Raw genomic sequence first — 16,663 nt, 5'->3', positions numbered from 1 at the left:
AGAATTATTTACTATGCCACCTATTTTTGTACTGTCTGTAAATTTGGCCGTACTCCATTTCTTCTTTTTCCTAATTTCTGGCTATTCCCAACAGCTTGCCACAGCTTAACATGAAACTGAGATGTGATATGTTGCTGGACTGATTCAAAGTTGGCCCGTTTTAGTCAACATACACCTTCAGCTTGAAGGAACTCCACCAAATAAAAGGCAAAGTGAGAGCCTTGCATCATGTTGTATAAATGAAGCAATTTGGCTTGGTGGCTTACAGACAAATTAACTAAATGACCTAGATAAGTTTCTTGGATTTTTTGGGGTGGGGGGAGTCCAGCGTTTGTTTATTGGTTAGCAATGCTTTATTTTTCTAATATATCTGTATGTTTTCTGTGTGGGACTGAAATTCTCTTTAGGGCAAGAGTTATCTCCTGGTCTATTTCGATTGCCGAGATGGGACATAGAGGAATTTCTCAGATTTTTTTCTCCCTAAATTGCCCAAGGTTTTTAATCTGTTTTTTTTTTAAAATGCTTTTAGGACTTTTTGAGAGACAGTGAGTTCCAAACCCCCCACCACCTTATGGGTGAAAAAAGTTCTCCTCAACTCTCCTCTAATCCTTCTACCAATTACTTTAAATCTAGTTATTGACCTCTCTGCTAAGAAAAATTAGTCCCTCCTATCCACTTTATCTAGGCCCTCAAGATTTTATACACCTCAATTAAGTCTCCCCTCAGCCTCTTCTGTTTCAAATCTATCCAATCTTTCCTCATAGCTCAAGTTCTCCAGTCCAGGCAACATCTTCTGTACCCTCTTTCCTGTAATGTGGTGACCAGAACTGTATGCAGTACTCTAGCTGTGGTCTAGTGTTTTATACAATTCAAGCATAATCTCCCTGCTCTTCTATTCTATGTGTCAGTTATTGAAGGAAAGTATCCTGTATGCCTTCTTAACCACCTATCCGACACAATTTGCCACTGAGCCACAATACGGTAAAGATAGGTGAATGGATGGTCTCCATTTTGGTAACAAAGAATTCCATGAGCTCCTCACACTTCAGAACCAGGGAACACAGTCTAAGGATAAGGGGTAGGCCATTTAGGACTGAGATGAGGAGAAACTTCTTCACTCAGAGAGTTGTTAACCTGTGGAATTCTCTGCCGCAGAGTGTTGTTGATGCCAGTTTGTTGGATATCTTCAAGAGGGAATTAGATATGTACTTAACGGCCAAAGGGATCAAGGGGTATGGAGAGAAAGCAGGGAAGAGGTATTGAGGTAATGATCAGCCATGATCTTATTGAATGGTGGTGCAGGCGTGAAGGGCCGAATGGCCTACTCCTGCACCTATTTTCTATGTTTCTATGTTTTCCATAGAAATAATTAGAAAGGACAATTTAAGATGTAGTAATGAAAGCCGTGTTTTGTTACCTGCTTAATGACAGACCACATGGAGTTAGAAAACAATCCACTTGTGGAGACAGACTTGGTGCAAGGTATAAAACCGCTGTCACTTACCAGTTGTGTAGCTGGTGGTAGACGTGGTGATAATCGGTATCACTTCTGGAGTCATTGTTTCTATAGAGCAGAGAAAACATTTCAACCTGTTACACGCTGAGACTCTGAGTCTGTATCAGGTTAAAACTTACTTTTCTGCTGCAGGTAGCCCAGAACAAATGTTGCAAAAATGAAATCTATTCACTTGTATCTTAGTCTATACAATAAAATTATTTTAGCGGAGAGAGAATACAACTATTTAATGGCCCTTACATTCCGGATATCATTTCCACAAGTATAAGAGTTGCTGGAATTGTCACCTATGTTTTGATCGTGCTGTTAATGAAACTATGCTCGCTCGGAAGGAGGTGAACACGTAACAGCTATTCTACGTTTGATGGCATTTCCATACAGACTTGTATGGCAGCACGGGCCAGCCCACACAGCGATATGTGTGCGCATTAGGTCCGTGCAGCAGAGCTAGTCTCCAGTCGTCTTGGTTAATCCTTGCCACTGGACCAAGACCTAGCTCTGTCAAGCTGGTGTGCAACGGCCACCACACGTTTATAAAACTCACGCACAGGCATCTTCAACCCTTGAGGATGCAGTTCGGGTCCTTCATTGAAACACCTGTGAACTCATCCCTTTTTTGGCGTGGAAGCAAGTCACCCTTGTTTCGAGGGACCGCTTATGACTGACTGACAGACTTGTGAAATATTTTATCACATTCTAGTTACACAATTTCACCACAATGATGCAAAGAATATCAAGCCAGCAAAATATTTTACGGTATGACTGATCTAACATCAGGTTGATTTTTAATACTAGTTTTACACTCATCATTTGTAAGATCAAGGGGTGATTTTGAATGGTTTACAAAGGAGTAAGTGGCGCAGGGGAAGTAATTCTACAGAAGAACTTACTGCCTACAGGCTGCCGACTTGACTTTCTAGTGGGCATTGAATCAAGAACTGGTGAGCCTTGAACTTGGGCTCAGAACAGTGAGGAATAGTCAGATAGGGTTTTGCAGCTGGACCTGTATGATGGAGTGAGATGGATCGGCTACAAGACATTCTCTCATTCCGTGCTATGGTTTTACAACATCAGTTTGACATTGTGTGACAAATAATATTAGTAACTGAAAACGTGTTACATAATAAGAATATATATTCTAATACACCCTTTTCGCTTGGAGCTTCGCTTGCCTGGGGCACATATCAGGACTTAGGGTGTGGAAATTAATGCACATCGCAAAATAATCCGTCAATTGGCGACAAATTCCTGATTTGTGCCCGCTCCTTTAAACGTTATGTCAGCAGCACAATTTCCTAAAAGCTGCCCTATAAGTTGCAGCAAAATGACCAGAGATACAAACATTTCCAAATCAAACAATTAGAAAGGAAGATTTGAGATGTAAAACGAGCACCGTGTTTTGTTACCTGCCCAATGACAGACCACATGGAGTTAGAAAACAATCCACTTGTGGAGACAGACTTGGTGCAAGGTATAAAACTGCTGTCACTTACCATATTCGAAGCTGGTGGTAGACGTGGTGGTAATCGGTATCACTTCTGGTGATGTCGTTTCTATAGAGCAGGAAAAACATTTCAACCTGTTACACGCTGTGACTCTGAGTCTGTATCAGGTTAAAACTTACTTTTCTGCTGCACTTAGCTCAGCACAAAAGTTGTGACAATGAAATCTATTCACTTGTACCTAGGTCTGCTCAATAAAATTATTGGCCCTTACATTCAGAATATAATTTCCACACTTTCAGAGATGCTGGAAATGTCAGGCAGATTTGATCATGCTGTTAATGGAGTTCCTGGAAATATTAGTTTTCAAAGGACAGTGCAAACTTCTTATAATAGATAGGATCCATATTGACCTCTGCTGTCCAGAAAGACAATGGCCCTGAAAATACTCGGCCAGCAATCCTAGTGATTATACCAGGGTCACACCTCCCAGGCCTTCCAGCACTGGCCTGATCAGAGTATGTAGGTCAGTGGAAAACATAGAATCATAGAAAGTAGGTGCAGGAGTAGGCCATTCGGCCCTTCAAACCTGCACCACCATTCAATATGATCATGGATGATCATGCAACTTCAGTACCCCATTCCTGCTTGCTCTCCATACCCTTGATACCTTTAGCCGTAAGGGCCACATCTAACTCCCTTTTGAATATATCTAACAATCTGGCCTCAACAACTTTCTGTGGTAGAGAATGCCACAGGTTCACAATTCTTCACGCAAAGAAGTTTCTCCTCATCTCAGTCCTAAATGACTTACCCCTTATCCTTATACTGTGACCCCTGGTTCTGGACTTCCCCAACATCGGGAACATTCTTCCTGCATCCAACCTGTCCAATCCCGTCAGAATTTTATATGTTTCTATGAGATCCCATCTCATTCTTCTAAATTCCAGCGAATATAAGCCTAGTCGATCCAGTCTTTCTTCATATGTCAGTCCTGCCATCCCGGGAATCAGTCTGGTGAACCTTCGCTGCACTCCCTCTATAGCAAGAATGTCCGTCCTCAGGTGAGGAGACCAAAACTGCATACAATACTCAAGGTGTGGTCTCACCAAGGCCCTATACATCTGCAGTAAGAGCTCCCTGCTCCTATACTCAAATCCCCTAGCTATGAAGGTCAACATGCCATTTGCCTTCTTTTCTGTCTACTGTACCTGTGTGCCTACCTTCAATGACTGATGTACCATGACACCCAGGTCTCATTGCACCTCCCCTTTTACTAATCTGTCACCATTCAAATAATAATCTGCCTTCCTGTTTTTACAACCAAAGTGGATAACCTCACACTTATCCACATTATACTGCATCTGCCATGCATTTGCCCATTCACCTAGCCTGTCCAAGTCCCCCTGCAGCCTCGTAGTATCCTCCTCGCAGCTCGCATTGCCACCCAGCTTAGTGTCATCTGCAAACTTGGAGATATTACATTCAATTCCTTTATCTAAATCATTAATGTATATTGTAAATAGCTGGGGTCCCAGCACTGAACCCTACGGTACCCCACTAGTCACTGCCTGCCATTCTGAAAAGGACCCATTAATTCCCACTCTTTGCTTCCTGTCTGCCAACCAGTTCTCTATCCACATCAATACATTACCCCCAATACCATGTGCCTTAACTTTGCACACTAATCTCTTGCGTGGGACCTTGTCAAAAGCCTTTTGAAAGTCCAAATACACCAGATCCACTGGTTCTCCCTTATCCACTCTACTAGTTACATCCTCAAAAAATTCCAGAAGATTTGCAAAACATGATTTCCCTTTCATAAAGCCATGCTGATTTGGACCGATCCTGTCATAAATATTTATGGGCGAGATCCTGGACCACCATATTCAGACACATGCCAAGCTGCTGTTTCTATTCAGTGGGAATAGAAATAAAATTGCTGGCCATGCCGACCTCTGCATCGGTCACTCTCTTGCTATGTGTGTGGACAACATATTGGCTTATAATGTAGAAGAGCCCTATGCTCGCCCGGAAGGAGGTGAACACATAAGAGCTATTCTACGTTTGATGGCAATTCCATATAGACTTGTGAAATACTTTATCACATTCTCGTTATAAAATTTCTCCACAATGGTGCAAAGAATATCAAGCCAGCACAATGTTTGACGGTATGACTGATCTAGCATCAGGTTGTTTTTTAATACTAGTTTTACACTCATTATTTGAAAGCTCAAAGCTTACAAGGGGGTGAGTGGCAGCGGGAAAGTAATTCTCCAGAAGGACCTACTGCCCAGAGGTCACAGACTCGATTTTCTAGCAGGCACAGAATCAAGAACTGGCGAGCTCTGTAATTGGGCTCAGAAAGGTGAGGAATAGTCTGATAGGGTTTTGCAGCTGAACCTGTATGATGGTGAGATGGATCGGCTACAAAACATTCTCTCATTCCTTTATATGGTTTTACAATCTCAGTGTTGACATTGTGTGACAAATAATTTTGATAACTGAAAATGTGTTATTTAATAAGAATGTATATTACAATACACCTTTCTCGCTTGGAGCTTCACTTGTCAGGGGCACATAACAGGAATATGGGCACAGATGTTAATGCACATCGCAAAATAATCCATTAATTGCCTGATTTGTTCCACGAAACGTTTTGTTAGCAGCACAATTTCCTAAAAGCTGCCCTATAAGTTACAGCATAGTGACCAGAGATGCAAACATTTCTAAAGCAAACAATTAGAAAGGAAAATTTGAGATGTAAAGATGAAAGACATATTTTGTTAGCTATTCAATGACAGACGACATGGAGTTTGAAAACAATCCACTTGTGGAGACAGACAGGTATAAAACTGCTGTCACCAGTTGTGTAGCTGGTGGTGGACGTGGTGGTAATCGGTATCACTTCTGGTGTCGTAGGGCCCAAATTTGGCCCTCCGGTTTTTTCGGCATACCTCCGAGCCCCCCGCCGACATTTTACATCAGAAGCAGCACCAAAAAAAATCTGTGCGATCATGGCCGATTCTCAGGCCGTCTGTGGAGCTGGCGTGGCGCAGAACAAAGAGAGGGGGGCGGAGCTAGGTCCCGGTGCTGAAAACAGTGCTGGGACCTCTGCACATGCGCACTAGAGTCTGCGTGCATGTGCAGTAGCTCCTGGCAGGCCGTTTCTGCAAACGCGTGCTGCAGGCTGTGTGGGAGGGGCCCGAAGCACGTCGCCCTCGCCCTGGCCGAATGGGCTCCTTGATCGGCGGCCCGCTGCGTTCCCTAAGGTAGGAATTCTATTTTTTTATTGCTTATTTATTGATTGCTTATTGCTTTGGTCTTGGTGCTTTAGGGGCAGGGTTCCTTCTATTTTATTTGTTAATTAATTGCTTATTACTTTTTGTGCTTTGTTTGGTGCTTGGAGGTGCTTTAAATGTAGTTACTTGCACCGATTCTTTCTGTGCGGACAAAAGTGAACACATACGCTGCCCTAAGTTAGTGGAGTACAACTTTTATCTGGCCAAATTGGCATAAATGGTGTAAGTAGCTGGGAACGCTCCCTTTTAAAAAAAAACTGACCAAACAAAAAACCTAACTAACTCACTTACACTGGCGCAAATTAAATGGCCATATTTGCAACTATAAAGATACACCAGAAAAATCAAGTTACACCAAAAAAAATGGTGCAACTCATGGGGAAATTTGGGCCCATAGTTTCTATAGAGCAGGGAAAACATTTCAATCAGTTACTCTGCACACTGAGGCTCTGAGTCTGTATCAGGTTAAAAACGTACTTTTCTGCTGCATATAGCCCAGCACAAAAGTTGTGAAAATTAAATCTATTCACTTCTATGTCAGATAGTAAGAGTTTCTACAGGTACATAAAAAGGAAAAGAGTAGCTAAAGTAAATGTTGGTCCCTTAAAGGTGAGACTGGGGAATTAAAAATGAGGAACAGGGAAATGGCAGAGATTTTGATCAAATATTTTGTTAGTCTTTGCAGTAGAAGACAGTAAAAACATCCCAATAGTGGATAATCAAGGGGCTATAGGGAGGGAGGAACTTAATACAATCACTATCACTGAATAAGTGGTACTCGGTAAAATAATGGGACTAAAGGTGGACAAGTCCCCTAGACCTGATGGCTTGCATCCTAGGGTCTTAAACAAAGTGGCTGCAGAGATAGTGGATGCATTAGTTGTAATCTAATTCCCTGGATTCTGGGGAGGTCCCAGCGGATTGGAAAACCGCAAATGTAACGCCCCTATTTAAAAAAGGAGGCAGACAGAAAGCAGGAAACTATAGACCAGTTAGCCTAACATCTGTAGTTGGGAAAATGCTGGAGTCCATTATTAAAGAAGCAGTAGCAGGACATTTGGAAAAGCATGATTCAATCAAGCAGAGTCAACATGATTTTATGAAAGGGAAATCATGTTTGACAAATTTGCTGGAGTTCTTTGAGGATGTAACGAGCAGGGTGGATAAGGGGGGACCAGTAGATGTGATGTATTTGGATTTCCAGAAGGCATTCGATGAGGTGCCACATAAAAGGTTACTGCACAAGATAAAAGTTCACGGGGTTGGGGTTAATATATTAGCAATGGTTAGAGGATTGGCTAACTAACAGAAAACAGAGAGTCGGGATAAATAGGTCATTTTCCGGTTGGAAAACAGTAACTAGCTGGATGCCGCAGGAATTGGTGCTGGGGCCTCAACTATTTACAACCTATATTAATGACTTGGATGAAGGGACCGAGTGTAATGTAGACAATTTTGCTGATGATACAAAGATGGGTGGGAGAGCAAATTGTGAGGAGGACACAAGAAATCTGCAAAAGGATATAGACAGGCTAAGTGAGTGCGCAAAAATTTGGCAGATGGAGTATAATGTGGAAAATGTGAGATTATTCACTTTAGCAGGAAAAATAGAAAAACAAATTGTAATTTAAATGGAGAAAAATTGCAAAGTTCTGTAGTACAGAAAGACCTGGGGGTCCTTGTACATGAAACACAAAAAGTTAGTATGCAGGTACAACAAGTAATCAGGGAGGCAAATGGAATGTTGGGCTTTATTGCAAGGAGGATGGAGTATAAAAGCAGAGAAGCCCTGCTACAACTGTACAGGGTATTGGTGAGGCCACACCTGGAGTACTGCGTATAGTTTTGGTCTCCGTATTTAAAGAAGGGTATACTTGCATTGGAGGCTGTTCAGAGAAGATTCATTGGGTTGATTCCGGAGATGAGGGGGTTGATTTATGAAGATAAGTTGAGTAGGTTGGGCCTATACTCATTGGAGTTCAGAAGAATGAGAGGTGATTTTATCGAAACATATAAGGTAATGAGGGGGCTCGATAAGGTGGATGCAGAAAGAATATTTCCACTCATAGGGGAAACTAAAACTAGGGGACATAGTCTCAGAATAAGGGGCTGCCCATTTAAAACTGAGATGAGGAGGAATTTCTTCTTTCAGAGGGCTATAAATCTGTGGAATTCTCTGCCCCAGAGAGCTGTGGAGGCTGGGTCATTGAATATATTTAAGGCGGAGATAGACAGATTTTTGAGCGATAAGGGAATAAAGGGTTATGGGGAGCGGGCAGGGAAGTGGAGCTGAGTCCATGATCAGATCAGCCATGATCTCATTAAAAATGGTGGAGCAGGCTCGAGTGGTCAAATGGCCTACTCCTGCTCCTATTTCTTATGTTCTTATGTTCATACTCAAGAAAATTATTTTAGCGGAGAGGGAATGCAACTATTTAATGGCTCTTACATTCAGGGCATGATTTCCACAATATAAGAGATGCTGAAACTATCACCTACATTTAATGGAAACCCTGGAGCTTATTAGTTTTCCATGGCCAGTGGAAACTTCTTAAAATGGACAGATCCATATTGACTTCAGCTGTCCAGAAAAACAGTGGCTCTGAAAATACCTAGGAAAGCGATCCTGCTATTTAATGGCCCTTGCATTCAGGACATGATTTCCACATGTGTAAGAGTTGCTGGAATTGGCAGGTAGATTTGATCGTGCTGTTAATGGAAATATTCATGTGCAATGTCCAGTGGCAAGTTATTACAATGGACAGATCCATATTGACCAGATCTGCTCAGATAAAGTGTCGCTCTGAAAATTCTCGGCAGCATTCCTGGCCATTACACATTCCACCCACCTCGGAAAGAAGAGGGATGATTATGAATGTAAGATCAGAGTGCTTCTTTTTTCTTTGTGTGCTTGCCTCCAGAGCTGTCCAGCCCCTCTGTGAGGCCAAGGTAATGGGGACCCTCAATGTACGGAATCTCTGCACAACTAGCCCTGTCCCCTCCACATCACTGGCTTTGTGAGTGGCGAGTGAAGACTTCCCCACGTACAAGGTGATTTGGGTACTCCCAGAGACCGGATCCCCGCCTAGTTTGTGGCCCTTCTGCCACGCTCACCAGAGTTGTGACAGTAGTGCACCAGTCAGGTGAAATTTCAGCTCCGGTATCTGTTATAACCTAGGAAAGAACTGCCAGCGACAACCCAATCACTGACATTCTTGATCCTTCAAAAATGCCTTTAAAATGTACCAACATAAATGATCATTCGTTTTTGGCGTCAGTCAGCTGAATATGTTGAAATGTAGAATACTTAATGATAAATAGTGACTGGACAAATAGCAGACTCAGACCAACCACATCCATTATGTAGCCTTTGTAAAAGACGACATATCACCTTTTGCAATTGTTAAGTATAAACTAAGCATAATTTTCTCTAATGTACAGATAACACCTTCAAAATCTTAGACTACTTATCAGTATTACTGATGTGCCTCTTCCAGCTGAATCTGCTTAATATAACCTTGAAGACATTTCTCCTTAAGTTAGGAACAGACATTTCTTATTTACCAGGAGTGCTGGTTCTAGGTGGACTAGTTGTGGGGGATACTGTAGCAGGCTCACAACAAATTCGAGTTCTGTAGTAAGAGCATTTGTTGGCATCTAGAGAATCATCTTCATTGTTTGTAGAAATAAGCCCCACATCGTCATCACAGGTCACATTGTTTTCTGAATTACTTATTGGCTCAGAGGTATCAATGCATTGATGCTGAATATTCCCAATATTATAGGAGGCAGAAGGACACAGTTTATTACGTATGGGGTCTAATGATGCAGAATTCCCATGGCTTATAGGTGACAGTATGTAGTCATCAGACCAGGAAGACCAAATGCCATAGCAAGGCAATTCTGTAACAGAAAAAAATAACTTTTTAATCCAGCTTTAAATTTTATATTTAACAAAAAGTACCACCATAGTGGTAATGTTACTGGACTAGTAATCCAGAGGCCTGGACTAATGATCCAGAGACTTAAGTTCAAATCCCACCACAGCAGCTGGGGAATTTAATTCGGTTAATTAAATAAATCTGGAATAAAAAGTTAATGGTGACCAAGAAACTATCGGATTGTTGTAAAAACTCATCTGGTTCACTAATGTCCTTTAGGGTAGGAAACCTGCCGTCCTTGTGTGGTCTGGCCTATATGTGACTCCAGATCCACAGCAATGTGATTGATTCTTAACTGCTCTCTGAAATAGCCTAGCAAGCCACTCTATTGCAACAAAACCACCACGAAAAATAATAAGAAGAATAAAACTAGATGGGCCACCCGGCATCAACCTCGGCACCGGCAACGGACACGACAACAGCACACGCAGCCCAGTCCACCCTGTAAAGTCCTCCTTACCAACATCTGGGGACTTGCACCAAAATTGGGAGAACTGTTCCACAGACTAGTCAAGCACTAGCCTGACATAATCATAGTCACGGAATCATACCTTTCAGCCAATGTCCCAGACTCCTCCATCACCACCCCTAGGTATATCCTGTCCCATCAGCACCACAGTGGTATGCAGTCAGGAGGGAGTGGTCTTGGGAGTCGTCAACATTGACTCTGGACCCCAGTAATTCTCATGGCTTCAGGTCAAGCATGGGCAAGGAAACCTCCTGCTGATTACCACCTACCACCCTCCCTCAACTGATGAATCAGTACTCCTCCATGTTGAACACTACTTGGAAGAAGTACTGAGAGTAGCAAGGGCACAGAATGTACTCTGGGTCGGGGACTTCAATGTCCATCACCAAGTGTGGCTCGGTAGCACTACTACTGACCGAGCTGGCTGTGTCCTGAAGGACATAACTGCCAGACTGGGCCTGCGGCAGGCGGTGAGAGGACGAACACGAGGAAAAAACCTACTTAACCTCGTCCTCACCAATCTACCTGTCGCAGATGCATCTGTCCATGGCAGCATTGGTAGCAGTGACCACTGCACAGTCCCTGTGGAGACGAAGTCCTGCCTTCACATTGACGACACCCTCCATCATGTTGTGTGGCACCACCACCATGCTAAATGGGATAGATTAGAACAGATCTAGCAGCTCAAAACTAGTAGCTATCAACAGTAGCAGAATTGTATTCCACCACAATCTGTAACCTCATGGCCTGGCATATCCCTTACTCGACCATTACCATCAAACCAGGGGACCAAACCTGGTTCAATGAGGAGTGCAGAAGAACATGCCAGGAGCAGCACCAGGCATATCTAAAAAATAAAATGAGGTGCCAAACAGGGGAAGCTGCAACACAGGACTACATGCATGCTAAAAAGAGGAAGCAGCAGGCCATAGACAGGGCTAAGCGATCCCACAATCAATGGATCAGATCAAAGCTCTGCAGTGCTGCCACATCCAGTTGTGAATTGTGGTGGGCCATTAAACAACTAACGGGAGGAGGAGGCTCCATGAATATCCCCATCCTCAATGATGGCGGAGCCCAGCACGAGAGTTCAAAAGACAAGATTGAAGCGTTTGCAACCATTTTCAGCCAGAAGCGCCAAGTGGATGATCCATATCAGCCTCCTCCTGAGGTTCCCACTATCACAGAAGCCAGTCTCCAGCCAATTCAATTTACTCCACGTGAAATCAAGAAACGGCTGAGCGCACTGGATATAGCAAAGGCTATGGGCCCCAATAACATTCTGACCGTTGTGCTTAAGACCAGAACTAAGCCAAGCTGTTCCAGTACAGCTACAACACTGGCATCTATCCGACAATGTGGAAAATTGCCCAGGTATGTCCTGTCCACAAAATGCAGGACAAATCCAATCCGACCAATTACCACCCCATCAATCTACTCTCAACCATCAGCAAAGTGATGGAAGGTGTCGTCGACAGTGCTATCAAGCAGCACTGAATCACCGTTAACCTGCTCACATAAGAACATAAGAAATAGGAACAGGAGTAGGCCATACGGCCCCTCGAGCCTGCTCCGCCATTTAATACAATCATGGCTGATCCGATCATGGACTCAGGTCCACTTCCCTGCCCGCTCTCCATAACCCCTTAATCTCTTATTGGTTAAGAAACTGTTGATCTCTGTCTTAAATTTATTCAATGTCCCAGCTTCCAAAGCTCTCTGAGGAAGCGATTTCCACAGATTTACAACCCTCTGAAAGAAGAAATTCCTCCTCATCTCAGTTTTAAATGGGTGGCCCCTTATTCTAAGATCATGCCCCCTAGTTCTACTCTCCCCTATCAGTGGAAACATCCTCTCTGCATCCACCTTGTCAAGCCCCCTCATAACCTTATACGTTTCAATAAGATCACCTCTCATTCTTCTGAATTCCAATGAGTAGAGGCCCAACCTACTCAACCTTTCCTCATAAGTCAACCCACTCATCCCCAGAATCAACCTAGTGAACCTTCTCTGAACTGCCTCCAAAGCAAGTATATCCTTTCTTAAATATGGAAACCAAAACTGTACGCAGTATTCCAGGTGTGGCCTCACCAATACCCTGTATAACTGTAGCAAGACTTCCCTGCTTTTATACTCCATCCCCTTTGCAATAAAGGCCAAGATTCCATTGGCCTTCCTGATCACTTGCTGTACCTGCATACTAGCCTTTTGTGTTTCATGCACAAGTACCCCCAGGTCCCGCTGTACTGCAGCACTTTGCAATTTTTCTCAATTTAAATAATAATTTGCGCCTTGATTTTTTTTCTGCCAAAGTGCATGACCTCACACTTTCCAACATTATACTGCATTTGCCAAATTTTTGCTCACTCACTTAGCCTGTCTATGTCCTTTTGCAGATTTTTTGTGTCCTCCTCACACATTGCTTTTCCTCCCATCTTTGTATCATCAGCAAACTTGGATACATCATATCTTTGGTGCATTAGCATAAAATCATTACGATCTTTTTAAACTTTTGTTTGGATCTCATAGTCGGTTTATATTTTATACGTGGCTAATGGAAAAATTGTTGAGAGTAATAATATTGGCTACCATATAAATAAACGGGATCTAGTACTTTGAAAATTTGTCTAGAAACACAAGCTGTGAAGAGCCATTATGCTACATGCTTGTTTTTTAAAAATTTGTTCATGGGATGTGAGCATCGCTGGCAAGGCCAGCATTTACTGCCCATCACTACTGCCATTAAGAAGGTTGTGGTGAGCCACCTTCTTGATTCGCTGCAGTCCGTGTGGTAAAGGAACTCCCACAGTGCTGTTAGGGAGGGAGTTCCAGGATTTTGACCCAGTGACGATAAAGTGATATACTTCCAAGTCAGGATGGTGTGTGACTTGTAGGGGAACGTGGAGGTGATAGTGTTCCCATATGCCTGCTGCCCTTCTCCTTCTAGGTGGTAGAAGTTGAGGTTTTGGGAGGTGCTGCCGAAGAAGCCTTGGCGACTTGCTGCAGTGCATCTTGTAGATGGTACACACTGCAACCATGGTGCGTTGGTGATGGAGGGAATGAATGTTTAAGGTGGGGGCTGCTTTGTCCTGGATGATGTCGAGCTTCTTGAGTGTTGTTGGAGCTGCACTCATCCAGGTAAGTGGAGAGTATTCCATCACACTCCTGACTTGTGCCTTGTAGATGGCGGAAAGGCTTTGGGGAGTCAGGATGTGAGACACTCGCCACAGAATATCAGCCTCTTACCTGCCCTTGTTCCTACAGTATTATGTGGCTTGTCCAGTTAAGTTTCTGGTCAATGGTGACCCCCGGGATGTTGATGGTGGAGGATTCAGCGATGGTAATGCCGTTGAATGTCATGGGGCAGTGGTTGATAGTCATTGCCTGGCACTCGTGCGGCACAAATGCTACTTGACACTTATCAGTCCAAGCCTGAATGTCGTCCAGGTCTTGCTGCATGCGGGCATAGAATGCTCCATTATCTGAGGAATTGTGAATGGCACTGAACACTGTGCAGTCATCAGCGAACATCCCCACTTCTGACCTTATGATGGAGGGAAGTTCATTGATGAAGCAGCTGAAGATGGCTGAGCCTCGGACACTGTCCTGAGGAACTCCTGCAGTGATGTCCTGGGGCTGTAATGACTGACCTCCAACCATCACAACCATCTTCCTTTGTGTTAGGTATGACACTGGAGAGTTTTGCCCGATTCCCATTGACTTCAGTTTTACTAGGGCTCCTTGATGCCACACTCGGCCAAATATTACTTTGATGTTAAGGGCAGTCACTCTCACCTCACCTCTGGAATTCAGCTCTTTTGTCCATGTTTGGACCAAGGCTGTAATGAGGTCTGGAGCCGATGGTCCTAGCCGAACTCAAACTGGGCATCGGAGAAAACAGAAAACAGAGAGTCGGGATAAGTAGTTCATTCTCAGATTGGCAATCAGGGTGCCGCATTGAGAGTTTCAGTATAAGCTGTAAATTCAAAAGTTAACGGGGCCAAAATTGCCTTGTTCTGCGCCTCCTGTTTTTGCCCGGGGAGTGGGGGTGGGGCGGGGGGGGGCGGTGGGGGGGGTGCAGGTGCACTACCGAAATTGTGTGGGAATTAGTGGAAGCACAAACATGTTAGCACGCCACCCCGCTATTAGCGCACCGGGCCGCCTCGCCTACGGCATTGATGTTGTCGCCGTGCGTGCCGACCCCATTCCACCCCGCAGTGGAAATTGCCAATCGCCTCGTATAGACACCACGGGCGATGCTCGTGCCAGCCTCACGGGTCGTGAACTGGGCTGACCTCCGCTCCCAGGGCAGAAGTTAAAGACCAACTCACTGGTCAGCCCATTCTGCGATGCTGTCGTGTGGTCTGGGCCACCATCGTACAAAGCAGAACTCCATTGGGCTGTGGCCACGGTGTCATGTATGTATTACTAGCCACCAGATGGCGCCACTGTCGGAGGTCATTGGGCTGTGCGCACGTGTGTGCGGAACAGGTATAAAAGACCAGCCATCTTGTAATGTAATCACTTTGGGCCCTAATAAAGCAGAGCCAGGTTTGTACCTGTTTGGAGTTTACAGTATTCAATCTATTGAGTTATTGCATACACAACATTTGGCGACGAGGTAACAAGAACCTTCACAAGTAAGAATGAGCACAATTGGAATTCTGGAGCGTTTTGTGGAGGGAGAAGATTGGGCATACTTTGTAGCCCACTTGAACCAGTACTTGGTGGCCAACAAAATGGAGAAAGAGGCAGACGCAGTTCAGCGCTGGGCGGTCCTCCTCACGGTTTGCGGTCCGAAAATCTATGGGCTCATAAAGAATCTCCTCTCGCCCTTAAGTCCAACGGACAAGGACTATGAAACATTGTGTGCTATGGTGCGTGACCATCTCAAACCAGATGAAGGCATCATCATCTCAAGATATCGATTCTATACGCACGTTCGTTTTGAGGGCCAGGATGTATCGGAATTCGTTGCCGACCTAAGATGTCTAGCTGGACCGTGTAAGTTCGAAACTGCGTTGGCAGACATGCTGCGGAACTTCTTTGTAATTGGCATTAACCATGAAGTTACTGCGTAATCTACTGGCGGTGGAGACGCTGGATTTGAGCAAGGCCATCACGATTGCCCAATCATGAATGATGACGGACAAAAGCTTAAAGCAGATATCATTGAAAAATCGGAACTCGGCAAGTACTGTAAACGAGATAGTATCGTCATTTGGCAGAGCTGCATATGGCAGGACCTACCCGACTGCCGTGAAACCTGTGGCTGCTCAAAGTCTGTCAACGGGAATGAATCCGATATCACTGTGTTGGCGTTGTGGGGGAAATCATCGGCATCATCAGTGTCGGTTTAAACAGCATATTTGTAAAGGCTGTTTGAGAGTGGGGCATCTCCAGCGCATGTGTCCGCAACTGAGCAAGCATGTTGCGGCACACCACGTGTCTAGCGCGTATCCGTAAATGCAATCAGAGATACCAGAGGAGGAAGTATATGGACTGTATTCGTTCCTAACAAAGAGCCAACCGATTATGATTAATGTAAAACTTAATGGTGTGCCGGTATCAATGGAATTGGACACGGGTGCGAGTCAATCAATAATGAGCCAGAGGACATTCGGCACTCTGTGGGATACTAAGACTGTGAGGCCTAAGCTGAGTCCAGTCAATGCCAAGTTGCGTACGTACACTAAAGAACTCATAATGGTGATTGGCAGTGCAGTAATCAAGGTGTCGTATGATGGTGCGGTTCACGATTTACCGTTATGGATTGTTCCAGGCAATGGTCCAACGCTGTTCGGCAGGAACTGATTAGAAAAAATCAAATGGAACTGGACCGAGATCAAAGCGTTGTTGCCGGAGGAGAATACTCCATGTGCTCAAGTGCTGAGCAAGTTCCCCTCGCTGTTTGAACCAGGCATCGGCAATTTCACGGGAGCCAAGGTGCAGATCCTCGTGGGCTCGGATGCAAGACCCGTCCATCATAAAGC

The 16,663-nt window shown here is 44.2% G+C and overlaps 1 protein-coding gene across 14 annotated transcripts in view; it reads right to left on the bottom strand.

The window, feature by feature from the left end:
* LOC139278563 (mucin-2-like) overlaps window positions 1-16,663 on the bottom strand; it is a 188,963-nt gene that overhangs the window by 108,439 nt on the left and 63,861 nt on the right. For 12 of the 14 annotated variants that reach the window (XM_070897470.1, XM_070897479.1, XM_070897474.1 and 9 more), the window contains exons 30-32: window positions 9,825-10,163; window positions 3,010-3,069; window positions 1,505-1,564 (exon numbers count right to left, since the gene is read on the bottom strand). In XM_070897470.1, the coding sequence (XP_070753571.1) occupies window positions 1,505-1,564; window positions 3,010-3,069; window positions 9,825-10,163 (459 nt within the window). The remainder of the gene's footprint in view (window positions 1-1,504; window positions 1,565-3,009; window positions 3,070-9,824; window positions 10,164-16,663) is intronic. The other 2 variants (XM_070897472.1, XM_070897478.1) reach the window with 2 other exon arrangements.

The sequence above is a fragment of the Pristiophorus japonicus genome, chromosome 13 (assembly GCF_044704955.1).
Source record: "Pristiophorus japonicus isolate sPriJap1 chromosome 13, sPriJap1.hap1, whole genome shotgun sequence".
NCBI classification, from domain to species: domain Eukaryota; kingdom Metazoa; phylum Chordata; class Chondrichthyes; family Pristiophoridae; genus Pristiophorus; species Pristiophorus japonicus.
This window is presented reverse-complemented; position numbering and strand designations above follow the sequence as displayed.